The sequence below is a fragment of the Panthera leo genome, chromosome A2, assembly GCF_018350215.1.
Source record: "Panthera leo isolate Ple1 chromosome A2, P.leo_Ple1_pat1.1, whole genome shotgun sequence".
In the NCBI taxonomy this organism is placed as follows: Eukaryota; Metazoa; Chordata; class Mammalia; order Carnivora; family Felidae; genus Panthera; species Panthera leo.
Genome location: NC_056680.1, coordinates 24,580,794 through 24,596,625, shown reverse-complemented (window position 1 = coordinate 24,596,625; position 15,832 = coordinate 24,580,794). Strand labels below are relative to the sequence as shown.

Sequence of the window (15,832 nt, the reverse complement as noted above, 5' to 3'; positions counted from 1 at the left end):
ACTCCCTTATTTTAAAATCTTACTGCCTTTGAGACTAAAGCTGTTTGTTTTTAAAATATCCTTGTAAGGTCTGAAAAGAGAGAAAACTTCAAGGTTGGTAGATTTAGGGCTTGAGACCTAAATGATCCTTCTGTGAATCAGTTTGTGATCAAGTTTGTACCTTTGCAAAATTTTAAATTGCGGCATGTCCCATACCCTCCCTGTCACTCATCAAGACTAGGAATACTGACTCCTTGAATGTCAGTGGGTCTGTTCACTCTCTTTACATTGTCATTTTCATTCGTATGTCCCAGGTAAAACCTGTTTGTACCCTCTCTCTGCCACATCATTTCCCCTTTCCGTTGCATTTGGAGGAACCCCACCCAGTCTTCTGAGCTTGTCTCAAGTCCTACTACCCTTTGAAGGCTTTCCTGACTGTTCCAGTACCGTAGGCTCTTGCCCTCTGAATTCTGCCTGCACTCACAGGGCCAGACAGGTTGGCCTATATCATTCTGTTTCCAAGTCCGTTTGTAGGTACCTTTTCTTTAGAGCATTCTGTTTACGGTATTCACCGAGTACATAAATGTTGATTTATGTATTTGAACATGTTGGGAATATTATTTTTGTGCTTGGCTTTCCAGAAGCAACACACTAATATATATGAGCTGTAGTGCATTTTGTTAGACTTTTCCTGTAGGTCACTTCACACTTGAGTCTTAACCATTTCATTTTTTATTTGTTTTTGTTTTGGGATTTAAATAGGTACCTGGCTTGGTGACTTTAAAGAAGCTCCCTTGTGTTAGTTTTGCTGGTGTTGATAGTCTGGATGATGTTAAAAATCATACATATAATGAATTATTTGTATCTGGAGGTTTTATCGTGTCTGATGAATCCATTCTAAATCCAGAAGTTATCACAATTGGTAAGATTTGTGCATTCTTTCGAGCATGAACTTCTGTCTTTTCTAGGTTTTTCTGATTAATGACTCATGCTTTTGTGTTTTGTTTTTAAGTTTATTTATTTTGAGAGAGCTAGAGCGCATACGAGCAGTGGAGGGGCAGAGGGAGAGAGAGAATGAGAATGAATATCCCAAGCAGGCTCCACACTGTCAGTGCAGAGCCCGACGCAGGGCTCTATCCCACAAACTGAGATCATGACCTAAGCTGAAACCAAGAGTCGGACATTTAACTGACTGAGCGACCCAGGCACCTCAGTGACTCATGCTTTTTAAATGTATTGTCCATTCTGCCAATCACAGATAACTAATACATTTTCATCGTTTTCTTGAGGTTTTATTGCCTCAAATTTCTTTTCTCTTAGTCTTTGCAAATAATTTCCTCTAAATCTGGTATAAAGCAAGGCTACCTGCTCCTACTGCATTTGTATCACTTCTGCTTGGTTATTGTTATCATCCTGTTCTTTTTTTTTTTATGTAGATGTTCTTAAATCTAAGAGTATGTATAGATCTGTCTCCCTCAGAGGGAAAAAAGTGGGGGGCAACACTACATAGGAAAGTAGACATTTATGGAAACCAATTTGACAATAAATTTCATATATTTTTAAAAAACAAAGTAAATTAAAATAAAAAACAAAAAAGGAAAGTAGACATTTCTGTATAATGTCAACAAAAATTTCTTCCATAATTCAGTTGTGGATTGACTATTATTTATTGAATTTAAGATGAACTTTGTTATCTCTAACAGAAAACCTTAAAAATTTTTTGACATTCCTCGAAGAACTTAGTACTCCAGAAGGAAAATGGCAATGGAAAGTCCACTGTAAATTTCAGAAAAAACTAAAGGAATTGGGCAGGTAAGATTTGAAAAATAACTGTATAATGGTTGCTGATTTAAAATTTTATTTTTCTGTGTTTATAGATTATCATCGATGCTGTTCAGTTTTCACAGGTATCTTTAGCCAGCCATAAGGGAATGTAGATATAATTCTAGCCTATTTGGAAGTAGTATTCTTATTTAGGTAGAGTTTTTCTTAAGTTGAAGTTCTAGTTATGTATATAGGTAAAATGGTTTTCATCTTTGCCAGTTGGGGATTTAGAATAATCAAGAGGGAATAGTCTGCATTTTTTTTTTTTTTTTTTTTACCAAACTGTATATGCCAACTAGGTCAGACTCTTTCCCAACTGAGGACTAATTTAGGCAGCTAATCTAGTGACGTGCATACATACTGAGACAAGGATTAATCCCGACATAAGGAGATTTGTGATTAGGACATTCATTTATGGAAATAGGTGATTTCTAGCATACCCAGTGGTCCTTAGAACACTAGTCAGCTTGAGAGGCTTCACAAATTATAGAGGAGTTTTGGATACTGTATCTTCCTACTAGAGAGTCCATATAGTATATTTACATAATTAGGGATCTGAGAGACTAAGACTTCTGTTCTACAGGGGTGCTGGCGTGGCTCATTTGGTGAATTGTCCGACTCTTGATATTGGCTCAGGTTGTGATCTAAACGGTCGTGAGATGGAACCCCATGTCTGGTTCCTCGCTGAGTGTGGAACCTGCTTGGGATTCTGTCTGCCCCTCCCCCACTCACACTTTTTCTCTCAAAATTAAAAAAAAAAAAACACCACATTTTGTCAGCCAGCATTTCTGAAACAGACTACAAAACACTTTTTTTTATACCCTAATACCTTCTAATCCCATGGTACACTTAAGAAGGAAATTCAGGCTTAAATAACTGAAAAGTAACTTTTTGTAGTAATTCACTCTTTTGAAACTTGTTTTATCTTCAAATCATGTGAAATAGGTATCAGTGAAGCCTTACTTTTGTATACCAGATAACAGTGAGGCGCACAGGTGTAACTTTGGTACAAAGTTAGTACCTTTATCTTCCTGACAGTAGTCAGTAATTTCTACCACTTGTTGCCTTGTGCTTGGAGGTGTAGAAACAGCTTAGACCCATGTATTTTTTTGAAGGAGATATTTATATATATTTTTTGTCCTTCTGTGTCCTTCATTCAAGTTCTAAATTAGTAAAGTTAAAGGGAACTGTTGTTTTTTATTAAGTAAAACAACTGAGATTTTTTAGCCTAAGCTGAATAGCCGGCTCTCAGGCTTTTACACCCATAGAAAGCCCCTGGACTTACATGTGGGTTGCACATTTCCTGCTCTCCTCTCTCCCCTAGGAGAAACCCATTCACTAGGCACTGAACTAAGCAGTGCAGTTGTCATTAGTTGCCTCAATTGAGAAATTATGGTTTTAATTTGAAGCAAAAATTTCCATACTGTAGAAATGCAGATCCAGATATTGAACTATTTAATTTCACAGATTGAATGCTAAAGCTCTAAGTCTGTTGACGCTTCTGAATGTCTATCAGAAGAAGCACCTGGTTGAAATTCTGTCGTACCACAATTGTGATTCACAAACTCGAAATGCACCAGAATTGGATTGCCTCATCAGACTTCAGGCTCAGAACGTACAGCAAAGACACATAGTCTTTTTAACAGGTAAAGAGCGCCCTTAAGCTTCCTATTGTGAATGTAGGTGTGGATGCAAGGATTTTCTGGGCCTGTGGTAGGTGTTGAGCACTTTTATGGGGATTGGGGGTAGGCACCATCATTTGTCCATGTATAGTTTCAAGTGTTTTATACTAGAAACTTGTTTTTAATTTAGAAAAGAATATCAAGATGATTTCCAGTTATACAGATAATGGAATAGTGGTTGCAACTACTGAAGACTTTATGCAAAACTTTAAAAATCTTGTGGGCTATCACAACTCAATCACAGAAGAAAACCTTCCACTGCTTGGTGCTAATGAGAATCTTGAGTCGCAGTCAGGTAACTTTTCAGTAGTTTTCCTTTTCTTTAAGGCAGACAGAAAAAGAGGAACGGTTTTGTTTCATTTTCATATAACGAAATGCCTGTCCTGAAACTACTCACCCTCAGTGTTAATAGCTTCAGGGAAAGTGTTTCAAGGCACCTATGATTTTTATACTTAGCATCCACAAAATCTGCTCATTTATACTGTAATCACTACAAGCTGTTAAGAGTTACTGTGTTGCATACTATAGAGTAGGCATTTTCTCTTTGAGGGTTTGTAAGCTTTTATTGGCTGCTGTTGTCAGCAAAGGGGTTCTATTTTTAAAAGGAGGACACCAGATAATGGGGATTTAGCATTGGGCTACTAAATCTCCCCAGATGTATAAAGCAATTTAATTACAAGGTAGTAAGGGATATCCATAGCTTTAGTCTTTTGTGAGATGGACTCTGCTTTGGTTCCAGGTTTTATGTTAAATGAAAGATGTAATTTGTTTTTGAGGAAAAGCAGAGATGATCATTTGATAGAACTAACTGGTTTAGTCATAATCCAGTGAAGCTAGATGTCAAAATTTTTATTTTTTATTTGTCTTGTCAAATACTGAATTACCGTATAACTTTAGATGCTGTTTTGACATTAACCCCTTTGGAGCTGGGAGTTGGGATTTCCCAACATTAAACGTGAACACATTTCGCAGAAGCTTTTAGCATCGGATTATCTGGACATTCACACCTAGTGTGAGTGTTGTGACTAAGTGAACTTGTGGCAGAAGACCAAGCTTTAAGGGATTGTGGACTTGCAGACCCTGACGCGTTATATTGTGTGAGTAGTGTATAATTTTAAAACTTAAACAAATTGTGTATTTCAATAGAGGAGGACTTTTTGTTTTTTAAATGTAGCTCTTTTAGAAAACGATGAAAAGGATGAAGAGGATATGTCTCTGGATTCAGGGGATGAAATCTCACAAATAGAAGTATGCAGCAATTTTCATTCAGAAATATTGGCGAAAGAGACCAAAGGATCACGTGGAACAGATCAAAATAAGAATATTCAAATTGAATTGCAATCGTCTCTTGACGTGCAAAAAAGTTTATTAGAAGATAAGACTTGTCAGATTGATTCTGAAGAGAGAGCTTCTGTTGCTCTAGTGTGCTCTGAAGGAGAGAACAGCAGTTCAACTGAACAAGATGCATATAGCAGCTTTCAGGTTTATCACAGTCAATTACATATGTCCCATCAGTTTAGTCATTTTAACGTTCTCACTCATCAGACATTTTTGGGGACACCATATGCCCTTTCATCAAGTCAGTCTCAAGAAAGTGAAAATTACTTTTTATCTGCTTATACTCAAAGCTTGGATAGAGATAAATCTCCATCTCCATTAAGTTGGGGGAAAAGTGATTCTTCCAGGCCGTTTTCAAAAGAGAAATAATTATAGTAATTTTTTTTTTTTTTTGAAACAGGTTGTTATGGACTTTGTTTCTTATAAGTGAAATAACAATTTATATTTCATTCTCTAAACAAAAGGTTTCTTGTCCTTTCTCAAATGTTTTTTTTTCCTTTTATTTAAATCATGATGGCCTGTAACAGTTGAAGCATCTGAAAATTGAAATAAATATATATATTTTTAACATATATTGTACTTGAATTATCTCATGTTGGCACTTTTAAGTTTTACATTTATATGTCACCTGTACTTAGACTTCAAATTGAAGCCTGTTTTATACATAAAATTAGATATTTGAAAAACCATAGTAAACAATAACTTTTTCCCCCCCTCTGTCAGGATACCAGCTACTTTTGCTGAAATGACATATCAGTCAACTATTGTATTTATTTTAAGCTTTTGTATAGTGTTTTTATACAGGTATAAGCCGGTGATGTCAATAAATATTTACAGGATTTGGCTCAATACCTCAAGATTTAAGACCTAGGACTTAATACCAGGCAGCATTATTTTTATCTTTAAGCTTAGCCATGTAAAAATTGCCTGTTGCTAAAATTTTGCTCAACCTTTTATTCGAGGGTATTTGATAATTAACAATTTTCAGTGCTTAGTGTGAAATTTAACTTATCAAATTCAGTCTCCTATTTCAAAAGATAGGTTTGTTTATTAAAGGCATTGAACAAATTTGCTATGGATTTTTAAATTGGTAGTCTTAGCAAAATGTAAGTATATTTTTTGAGGTGTTAAACACTTAAGTGCTGTTCTAAAAAATAACTTCAAATTCACAAAGTATATGGCGATCAGTTTTAAAACTATATTGGTAATAACTGCCTGCATTACAAATGCAAACTGTTTTTGAAAATGCAGTTTCCACAAGTGAAAAGAAAAGAAGAAAAAAAAGGATTTAGAGAAAAGAAATACCAAATCAGCTACTCTAGTAAAAGTTGGGATGTGTTAAGTCAGACCTTCCTTTGGGCCCGCCCTTCAGAAGAACTTAGAATCTGAGTTCTAACCTTTCAAATCTTTTTATAGAGCAAAATACCTAAGTGGTATCTTAGTAATAAGCTTCATAAGTGTAGAAGAACGTTGTCTGTGAACAGGTCAGAAACCTGTCGTAAGGTAAGTGGAAAGTGTTTTTACAGGACTTAAATGCCTAGATTGTGATAGAGCAGAAATGTTTTTTTTCCTTTACTAAGCTTTACAAAAAATGTCCGTTTTATTGTAAAATATATATATATATATATACACACAGTGTTGTACTACATAATGTACAAGTTTTAAATAAGCATTTTTAAAATAAATCTAGGTTATTTGGAAAATACAGTTATGCAATGAACACATTTTATAATTTAGAAGACAACAAACGTGAAGGATTTGATTTTCTACATTTAAAACGAAGAATTAAAATTCTCTTCTTGATTTGCAGCTAAAGGCATGAGATTAGTTTCCAACTCCCTTTGCTTCTGGAGAAGGCCCTGAAATCACATTAATATGTTAGTGAGGTGTGCAGCAGACTTGCAAATTATTCCTATTTTACATTTCAGCCCTGCTAACCCAGAATTCTATTTACTTTGAAAACCTATAATAATAAATTCCATTACTCAGCCATAGCTTGTCATGTTGAATTTTGAACCACTCAAAAAACTTACTCACTTGGATGCTGTATACCCAGGATTATCTTCTTAGCATAAAAACCAAGAGGGATGACTAACTTGTAAAACAAAGTCTCCCCAATGACATGGCTCTTAAAATGGTAATGAGACACACTGAAGGAGTCTCCCCAAACATCCAGTGTTTATCTTGACTGCACTAACCTTAGTGGCTTAGACAAGGCTCTGCTGAAATAAGATGTGGCTACTATACAGGTGGGTCACTGTGTACAATCATATATATTCCTGCCTCTTGACCTTACAACTTTTACCTCTATTAAGTGCCTTGTCACTTTAAAGGAAAATTGAAAATATTTACTGCTTGTGACATAACTCAATCTATATGTAGCCAAAGCTAGCATTTGGAGAACTGAAGGATACTTTCTACATAATTCTGTTAGTATGGGTGATTTTCTAGCTCTGTGAGAAAGAACTAGTAAGCAACTGTTCAATCAACAATTTGAAATGCAAGAGGCATTAGCAAATGACTGGACATGGAAAAGGGCACTTCTAAAGTGGCAGTTTATTTTTCTTGATAGAAAAAGGTTATAGCCTTAAAATAGTGTGTATGTTACCAGATTTTATTTTTATCTGACAATAATTGGGTCTGGGAGGAAAAGATGTAGTCTGATGAGTAAGGTTATATGTATAATTTCACACTGGATTATATTATTCTTTGGGACTTGGATCACTGTTCTGTTCTGAACACTGCCAATACATTCAATTAAAAAAACGTGAACTGCATTACTAAGAGTTTATTAAAGCATAATTGTGTATTTTCTGCTTTTGGTTTTAGGGCCTTATTGATCATGTTTTACCTTTCAAATGTATGCTTTTTTTTTTTTCCCCATTCAATAAAATTATCTTAATATTAGAACTGTCTCATGATTTCATACTGGAGAGATTTTTAAAATGGCAAATTTTTTTTTTTTTTTTAACGTTTATTTATTTTTGAGACAGAGACAGAGCATGAACAGGGGAGGGGCACAGAGAGAGGGAGACACAGAAGCAGGCTCCAGGCTCTGAGCCATCAGCCCAGAGCCCGACGCGGGGCTCGAACTCACGGACCACGAGATCGTGACCTGAGCCGAAGTCGGACGCTTAACCGACTAAGCCACCCAGGCACCCCAAAAAAATGGCAAATCTTATTTCCATTCAAGGTTAATAACACAGGTGAATTTTTTATGTGGGAGAAGGGACATAAATCATGTAACCAATTAGGCACTGTAAGTAAGTAAAATACAGCCTTCCAGGGGCTCCTGAGTGACTTAGTCGGTTGAACTCTCAACTCGGGTCCGGTCATGATCCCAGGATTGTGGGATTGAGCCCTGCATCAGGCTGCATGCTGCGCATGGAGCCTGCTTAAGATCCAACACACAGCCCTCCATCAAACAGTTACATCCACACTTGGTGAAAAAGCTCATCATACCTGTCTCAGTTCTGATAGTCCCTTAAGGATTGCTTGTTGTCGATCCCTGTTTTTCAACAAGTTAGGATTAAGAAGTGGGTCCCTGACACCAAAGTCAAGTAGCTGTCCTTGTTCTTGGTCACAGTCTGAAGCCAGATGAAAGTAGTATGTTAAATATAACTCTAATATGATATAGCCCTATCTTAGAGTAGTCTAAGGATTCATTAATAAACTTACATATTCAATTAAAAATTTAGTTAATGCACCCCAAAATGGAAATTCTACCTCTCCTGGCTAAGGGCAAGAATATTAATTTGGATTTTGAATTTACTTACCATGTGGATTTTGGTACTGAAGATCCTGGGTTAAAGGCCTAGACAGTGGTGCATCTGGATCAAGGTAATAGATCTCATTGGTTCGGACATAGGGGATAAAATGGGATGGTTCAGAAACCCCAGGTGATGTTTCTGTTTGACTGCCTTCTAAGATCAGATTCTCTCTTTCATAATTACTGTTTAGTGTCTGAGTCTGTTGTGTTCTGTTTTTCACCACTGGAACTGGTGGTGGTGATGGAGACCTGTGTTTTTCAAAAAAGCACAATAAGGACTAAGAAGATTTAATGCAAAATTATGTATTTTAGAGTAAGCATATCTGCTCTTCAATCACATTTCAATTTATCCTAAATGTAAAACCTTTAGGAACACTATGTACAGAAGTGAGTTCTAGGATACTTTCCCTAAATAGCAACAGAATAGGATGAGTTCTTACTTGGCAAGGATATATACAGCATAGAGGAAAAAAGGGGGATCAACATTAGCTGGGTTAACGTAAGCCTAATGTTTCTCCTGAGATAATTTAGCATAAAATAATATACTTACCATTTGAACTAAACTCATTACAGCCACATTCTGACAGAACGCTAAACCATCTGGTTCAAAGGCATAGAATCAAATTCCTAACAATCTAAATCTCCTACTGGTTAACTGAATTTTTCATTATCCCTACTAGTCATTTTTTCATCCAAGTACAATGTCTATTCCACTGTTGACATAACTGGAAATTCCAACTATTTTAGCTAAGTTTGCAGACAACAATGCCTTACCTACGTTCCCACCCAGGATGTTTATTAGGCCCAGTCCAAATTGGGCCTTCAAATTTTAGGTAAAATGCCAGCCACATATCCCTTAAACCTCTATGCCTCACGTGGAAGTCTGACCTCCAGTTACTGACTTCATACATGCTCATGTTTTCATCTCAACTGTATTCTCAGCAAATATTTTGTATTTCTTTACCACATATACACAGCACTAAGTAGCTGTGGAATCCATCCAGTCCATAACATACCTTTCCTTGCTGAAAGAATTAATTTTCAGAGGATCTTCTTCCTAAAAGATAGATAAATGCAGAAAGGAGTAACAGTATTTGCCTTATATACCCACAAATACTTCTGATGATTACTTGTGGAAACAATCTGAGGATAATATTTGAATAACAGATACTGGATGATGGGATAGAGATTTTGTATTTTTCCAGTCACAGGGAACCAATACAGTAATACGTGACCTTGTAAAATTACCCTCTGTCAATATGGACTATAAACAAGAATTTTGAGTAGCTATTTTAATGAACAGCATTAATCTCGACAGGGTTTGTCAAGTTTTTATGTAAAGGGCCAGACAGTAAACACTTGTAGCTTTGTGGGCCATGTGGTCTCTTGCAACCACTCTAAGCCACCCACAGACAATTCATAAAGGAATGAACATGGCTATGTTCCTATAAAACTTGATGGATTTGCCATAGTTTAACAATCCTTTATAAACTAAAGCACATTTCTTAAACTCTTGTTCAGATACAGAACAGCCTTGTCAAAACATGCATGTGGGGAACCTGGTTTTCAATCTAGAAACATCAATACATACTTCAAAATATATTTTAAGACAAAGGAGTTTTACCTTTTTGATTAGATGCCACCTGAACCTTGGCTCAGTTTCTTGAGATGAAGGAAGAACTGGTGAAGGCCCTCTATTTTGAGAGAGGTGTCCAGGACTGTTTCTTTCTACCAAATTAAGCAGTTCCATCTGCCTTCTTACTTTTTTTTCTTCTCTCTGCTTTTGAAGCTGTTTAGGGTACTTTTCTGATGCTGGAATATACCTTTTGAGTGGCTTATTTATATTCCAGTCGGGCCTTTTAGGACATTTCTTCACTGGTTTTGTTTTCTCTGTCCTTGTGAATTCATTCCACTGATCATTATACCAACTGTTTTCTTTTTCTAAGTTGGCTCCTTTATCCTGATTTGTTAGTTCCTGTTTGTCTTTCTTAGTGTGAAGTTGTTCACTAAATTCTGCAGGAATCTCAGGGGATGAACAATTTATAATTTCCCTCTCTATTACTGATCCACAGCATGATTCTGCATTGGTGAACATTCCTGTATTTAAGTCATCTAAAAAGAAAAACTTCAAAGGCTTAATTTTAATTGTTGTAACACAAAATTTAGGTTTTTTTCTCAAAGGTATTACACAGGGTTTTTTGTTTTGTTTTTTCAAAACAAATTCTATACCCATTAAACTACTTCCCATTCCTCCCTGCCTGAAGCTCCTGGCTACCACCATTCTACTTTGTTTCTATAAATTTGACTACTCTAAGTACTTCATGTCAGTAGGATCCTACAGTATTTGTCTTTTTGCGACAGGCTTGTTTCGTATTAGGATAATGTCCTCGAAGTTCATCCAAGCTGTAGCATGTGTTATAATTCCTCCTTTTTTAAGGCTGAATAATATATACCATCAGAGGTGTCTAAATGCCACACTTTATCTATTTATCTGTTAAGGGACATCTGGATTTCTTCCACCTTTTAGTTATCATGACTAATGTTGCAGTAACACTGGTGTCCAAATAGCTCTTCAAGACTTCAGGGTATATACCCTGAAGGGGAACTGCTGAATCATATGGCAGTTGTATTTTGAATTATTTGAGGAAAAATTCTTTATGTTTTCTATAGTGACTACAGTATTTTACATTACCACCAACTGTGCACAAGTGTTCCAATTTCTCCAAATCTTCCATTCAACATTTTTAAGTGTACCATTCACTGCAGCAAGCATACCCACAGGGCTGCACAATTTCAGACCCTTTCATTACCCCAAACATACCCTGTATACACTAAGCAGTAACTCCACATTCCACTCAACCCCCAGCAACCTCTACTCTATTTTCCACCTCTATGAATGTGTCCACCCCACCCTAGATTCCTCACGTAAGTGGAACTATGTAATATTTGTGTGTCTGTGCACTCCTCCCCGACCCTATGCTCAGCTTATTTACTCAGCATAATTCCTTGGTCACCCATGCCACAGCATGGATCGAAACTTAAGCTGATTCATTCTTAGCATCACATAAAATAGACCATTTTTTAAACAAAACTTTTCACAGGACTGTCCTGGTTTTCATTCAGAATATACAGAAGCCGTATGTAATATCATCTTCTACATCTAAGTGTATTTCTAAGCAAAACTCTTAATTTTCCCTATAAGAGTAACTGACAAAAGTGTCATCAAAAGCAATGTAAAAAATTTCTTCTGAGATGTTAAGCTTTTCTGGTAACTTGTTTTGAAATTAACAACATACAAAAATATACAGGATCTGGAAAATGTCCTTCTGTCTTCACCCCAAAAGTGCTGGGAAAATTTCTTTTGTACCTCCCTCCTTGGAACCAAATTTTTAGGGAAATGTTGCTACTGATAAAAGTCACATTGCATTTTGTGTATTTAGATCTATAGATCTCATATACCATTATACTCGGCCTGCAGATCATCCCTGAATCACACACAATGTCAGGAACAGTTCACTCAAAAAAACATCTGAAATTTTACAACTTACATGTTTAGTGATGTGTTCAGCTGTAACAGCTATGGGACCAGTTGAACAATCTTTTAAAAGGTTTTCTTTCACTCAAGATTAAAACTTTAAATACATAATTAGGTCATGAAAAAAGGTTTGTGTTCACATTTAAAAAAATTAACTCTAGCTATTGCTCTCTTATTTTGCACACTTACTAGGGTGTGTTATTCCAGGCTGGACATGCTTTAGGACCAATCCATAGTAAGGCTGCCCAGCCTGCATCACTCTCATAGTGGGTATCTTCTTTTGCCACTCTGTACCCACTTAACACCTTTTTCTACCCTGGCAAGCTGACTGGTATGAACTGTATTAATGGGTTCCTGATCCTCTGGCTTCAGTCAACAGGGTTCACAAGCAGAGTAAAGGGAGGGAACAGAATGAAATCAGGATATTTACTCCACTGGCTCATTCTCTTAGTTGACCTGAGGCTGACTCTGTCCCTTTACCATAGTTCATCATTGCCCTCAAAGTTCCCTCTGACACAACTTCTGTCTTCTAGGTTCCGGTATCAGTTTAGTTGCTACCTAGCACAAGAGTCATGCACCCTCTCTGGTTCCCATAAATCTGATATATGCACTACCTCTGATTCTCCTTTGAATCTCTGACTCTCCTTTGGAAATACTCCCTTCCTACATAAACCATTTTGAATTATTCTATTTTGGGACTCTGACTGATTGAATTCCCTTATTTAGAGCTGCTCAGTGAAAAGACACATAATTCCATTATTTTAAAAACTTATTTTCACTTTCCCTTAATGTGTAGGATTTATATAACTTAGTAATTTATCTGGACCTAGGGATGGGACTGAACCAGATTCTTCAAGCTTAAGAGTGAAGTATCAAAAAATACCAAGAGCTCATAAGCAGAATAATTTTAAGTAAGCAAGTGGCTTAAGTAGGTAAGTTAGTAACCCAGAGCAGCTCCCTAAGGTGCGATGGGTTTGAACCCTACATCAGGCACTCCAACTTTTAAGACCTGCACTTGAGAAATGAGCCCCCAAAACATCTTGCTTTGAAAGCCAACAGGCTCATGCCCATGAGACCCACCAAGCTATAGTGGAGGGAAGAAATGGCTTTTAAAGGGTTGTTGTGTAGACTCACTTGCCCCAAGGCCCAGTGCAGAGATAGCCAATAGTGCCCAGAGTGTAATATAAGTAGATGAGCCTCTTTCACATAAAGTGAGGGGCAGGCATCTAACTTAACACACATCTAGGGACCTGCTGGGATACTGTTCCAGGGAACTGAGGCTGGCAAGTATTACCTTCATTTAAAACTCTAGGTATCCCCTGCACCCCTGGCAGATGCTATCTTTAGAGACCTTCCTCCATCCACTCCTGTCCATCCACTCCTGTCTACCTCACTCCAACCAGCAGGTGTCATCTTCACGTTCTTCCTCTGTCCTGTTCCACGGTCCCAATATCTCCTTATACATGTCTGTTGCCTGGGATTCTATGTTTTGTGCCCTGGTTTCTGCAGCTGCTATGTGCAGGGTGCCCCTTGATCACCTGGCTCTGGAGGCCAGGTGCGCCTCTGCTTGTGGTCCTATTGGGACTGTATATGCTTTTATACGTTAAAAGCTGATGCGTGAAGGTCTGGCTTCCACTCAGCCTGAATCTAGGTGCTGACTGAGATATTCCCCTCTAGGGCACTGACCCGGTCTTGGCACACTCAATCCCCCCCCCTTTTTTTTTAATGTTTATTTATTTTTGAGAGAGAGAGCATGAACAGGCTAGGGGCAGTGAGAGAGGGAGACAGAGAATTTGAAGCAGGCTCCAGGCTCGAAGCTGTCAGCACAGAGCCTGACACAGGGGTCAAACTCACTGCTTTCAGCAAAGAGCCTGCTTCATATCCTCTGTCCCCTCTCTCTGCCCCTCCCCCACAGGTTCTCTCTCTCAAAATATAAACTTAAAAAAATTTTCTTTAATGTTTGTTTATATTTTGAGAGCAAGAGAGAGAGCATGAGCGGGAGAGGGGCAGAGAGAGCTGGAGACTGAATCTGAAGCAGGCTCCAGGCTCTGAGCTGCCAGCACAGACCTATGTTCATGACCTGAGCCAAAGTCAGATGCCCAACTTAATGAGCCACCCAGGTGCCCCTCAAAATAAACAAACAAAAAAAAAAAAAAAAAAAAAGAAGTAATTTACCTGATAGAGTTCAAAGTAATGATAAAGATGCTCACAGAACTCAAAAGAATGGATAAGCAAGGAAAACTTCAAAAAGAAAATAAATGTAAGTATCAAAGTACCAAACAGAAGTCACAGAGCTGAGGAATAACTGTACTGAAACATACACTAGAAGGGTACAGCAGACAAGATGAAGCAGAAAAAAAGATCAGTGAGCCCAAAAACAAATAAAAGTGAAGATAGCTCAAGGAACTTATGGGACAACATCAAACAGACTAATATTCACATTATATGATGGAATCCTGGAAGAAGAGAAAGGGGCAGAAAACTTCTAGGAGAAAAAAACATCTCCTAACCTGGAGAAGAAATAGATATACAGATACAGGAAGCCCAGAGAATTCAAAATTAGATAAAAACAAAGAAACCATCACAAAGATACATTATAATTGAAATGTTAAAACTTTAAGACAAGGAGCAAATCTTAAAAATGGTGAGAAAACAACTTGTTACATACAAGGAACCCTCCTAAAGACTACATGAAATTTTTCAGCAGAAATTCTGTAGGCCAGAAGGCAGTGACTCAATATATTCAAAGTGCCAAAAGAAAAAACTTCCAACCAGGAATAATGTACGTGGCAAAGTTATCATTCAGAATTAAAGAATTTACTTTCTAGACAAGCAAAACATAAAAGTTCATCACCACTAAACCAGACTTAAAAGGAATGTAAAAGAAACACTAATCAACAACAAATGGAAAACTAAAAATCTCACTAGTAAACATTAATACAAAATAAAAGTAGTAGCTTAATCATTTATAAGACCAGTCTAAAGGCTGAAACCCTGAAACAATAGGAGCGCCTGGGTGGCTCAGTAGGTTAAGCATCCAACTTCGGCTGAGGTCATGATCTCACAGTTCATGAGTTCAGGCCCCACGTTGGGCTCTGTGCTGACAGCTCGGAGCCTGGAGCCTGCTTCAGATTCTGTGTCTCCTCTCTCTGCCCACTCTCTCTCTCTCTCTCAACAATGAATAAACATTAAAAAAAAAAATTTAAAAACACTGAAGTAGTAAAAATCACCATAACTGGAATAACTAGTTAGGGATACAAAAGATAAAAAGATGCAAAATGTGCCACCAGAAACAAAATATGAGGGAGGGGGGTAAAAATGTAGAGCTTTAGAATATGTTAAAACTTAAATTGTTACCAACTTAAAACACACTGTTCTAAGTTACACTGTATGTAAACCTAATGTTAACCACAAAGTAAAAACCTACAGTAGATACACAAAGGACAGAGTCACAAAAGATCAAGAAAAGAATCTAACAATACCATTAAAGTCATCAAAACAAAGGAAGAGAAGCAAAAAGGAACTAGAAAACAATGAAAAAAATGGCAATATATATACACCTGCCAATAATTCCTTTCAATGTAAATGTACTAAATTTTCCAGATCAAAAGACATGGAATGGGTGAATGGATAAAAAAAAAAAAAAAAAAAAAAATAAGACCTAGCTAAATGCTGCCTATAAAGAGACTCCCTTCAGAAGGACAC

General features: G+C 37.1%; 2 protein-coding genes across 13 annotated transcripts in view; one reads left to right on the top strand and one right to left on the bottom strand.

Annotated features, from left to right (window-relative positions):
• TASOR (transcription activation suppressor) overlaps window positions 1-5,193 on the top strand; it is a 49,535-nt gene extending 44,342 nt beyond the window's left edge. For 5 of the 8 annotated variants that reach the window (XM_042929697.1, XM_042929695.1, XM_042929696.1 and 2 more), the window contains 5 exons: window positions 742-901; window positions 1,683-1,791; window positions 3,271-3,449; window positions 3,616-3,780; window positions 4,660-5,193. In XM_042929697.1, the coding sequence (XP_042785631.1) occupies window positions 742-901; window positions 1,683-1,791; window positions 3,271-3,449; window positions 3,616-3,780; window positions 4,660-5,192 (1,146 nt within the window). In that variant the 3' untranslated portion in view covers window position 5,193. Of the gene's footprint in view, window positions 1-741; window positions 902-1,682; window positions 1,792-3,270; window positions 3,450-3,615; window positions 3,781-4,382 lie in introns of all 8 variants that reach the window. The other 3 variants (XM_042929700.1, XM_042929699.1, XM_042929698.1) reach the window with 1 other exon arrangement.
• A 1,206-nt stretch (window positions 5,194-6,399) lies between these two features.
• The window catches only part of CCDC66 (coiled-coil domain containing 66), a 49,334-nt gene continuing 39,901 nt past the window's right edge, over window positions 6,400-15,832 (bottom strand). For all 5 annotated transcript variants that reach the window (XM_042929702.1, XM_042929705.1, XM_042929703.1 and 2 more), the window contains 5 exons: window positions 10,217-10,704; window positions 9,609-9,649; window positions 8,600-8,841; window positions 8,286-8,410; window positions 6,400-6,682 (listed from right to left, as the gene is read on the bottom strand). In XM_042929702.1, coding sequence (XP_042785636.1) covers window positions 6,596-6,682; window positions 8,286-8,410; window positions 8,600-8,841; window positions 9,609-9,649; window positions 10,217-10,704 — 983 coding nt within the window. In that variant the 3' untranslated portion in view covers window positions 6,400-6,595. The remainder of the gene's footprint in view (window positions 6,683-8,285; window positions 8,411-8,599; window positions 8,842-9,608; window positions 9,650-10,216; window positions 10,705-15,832) is intronic.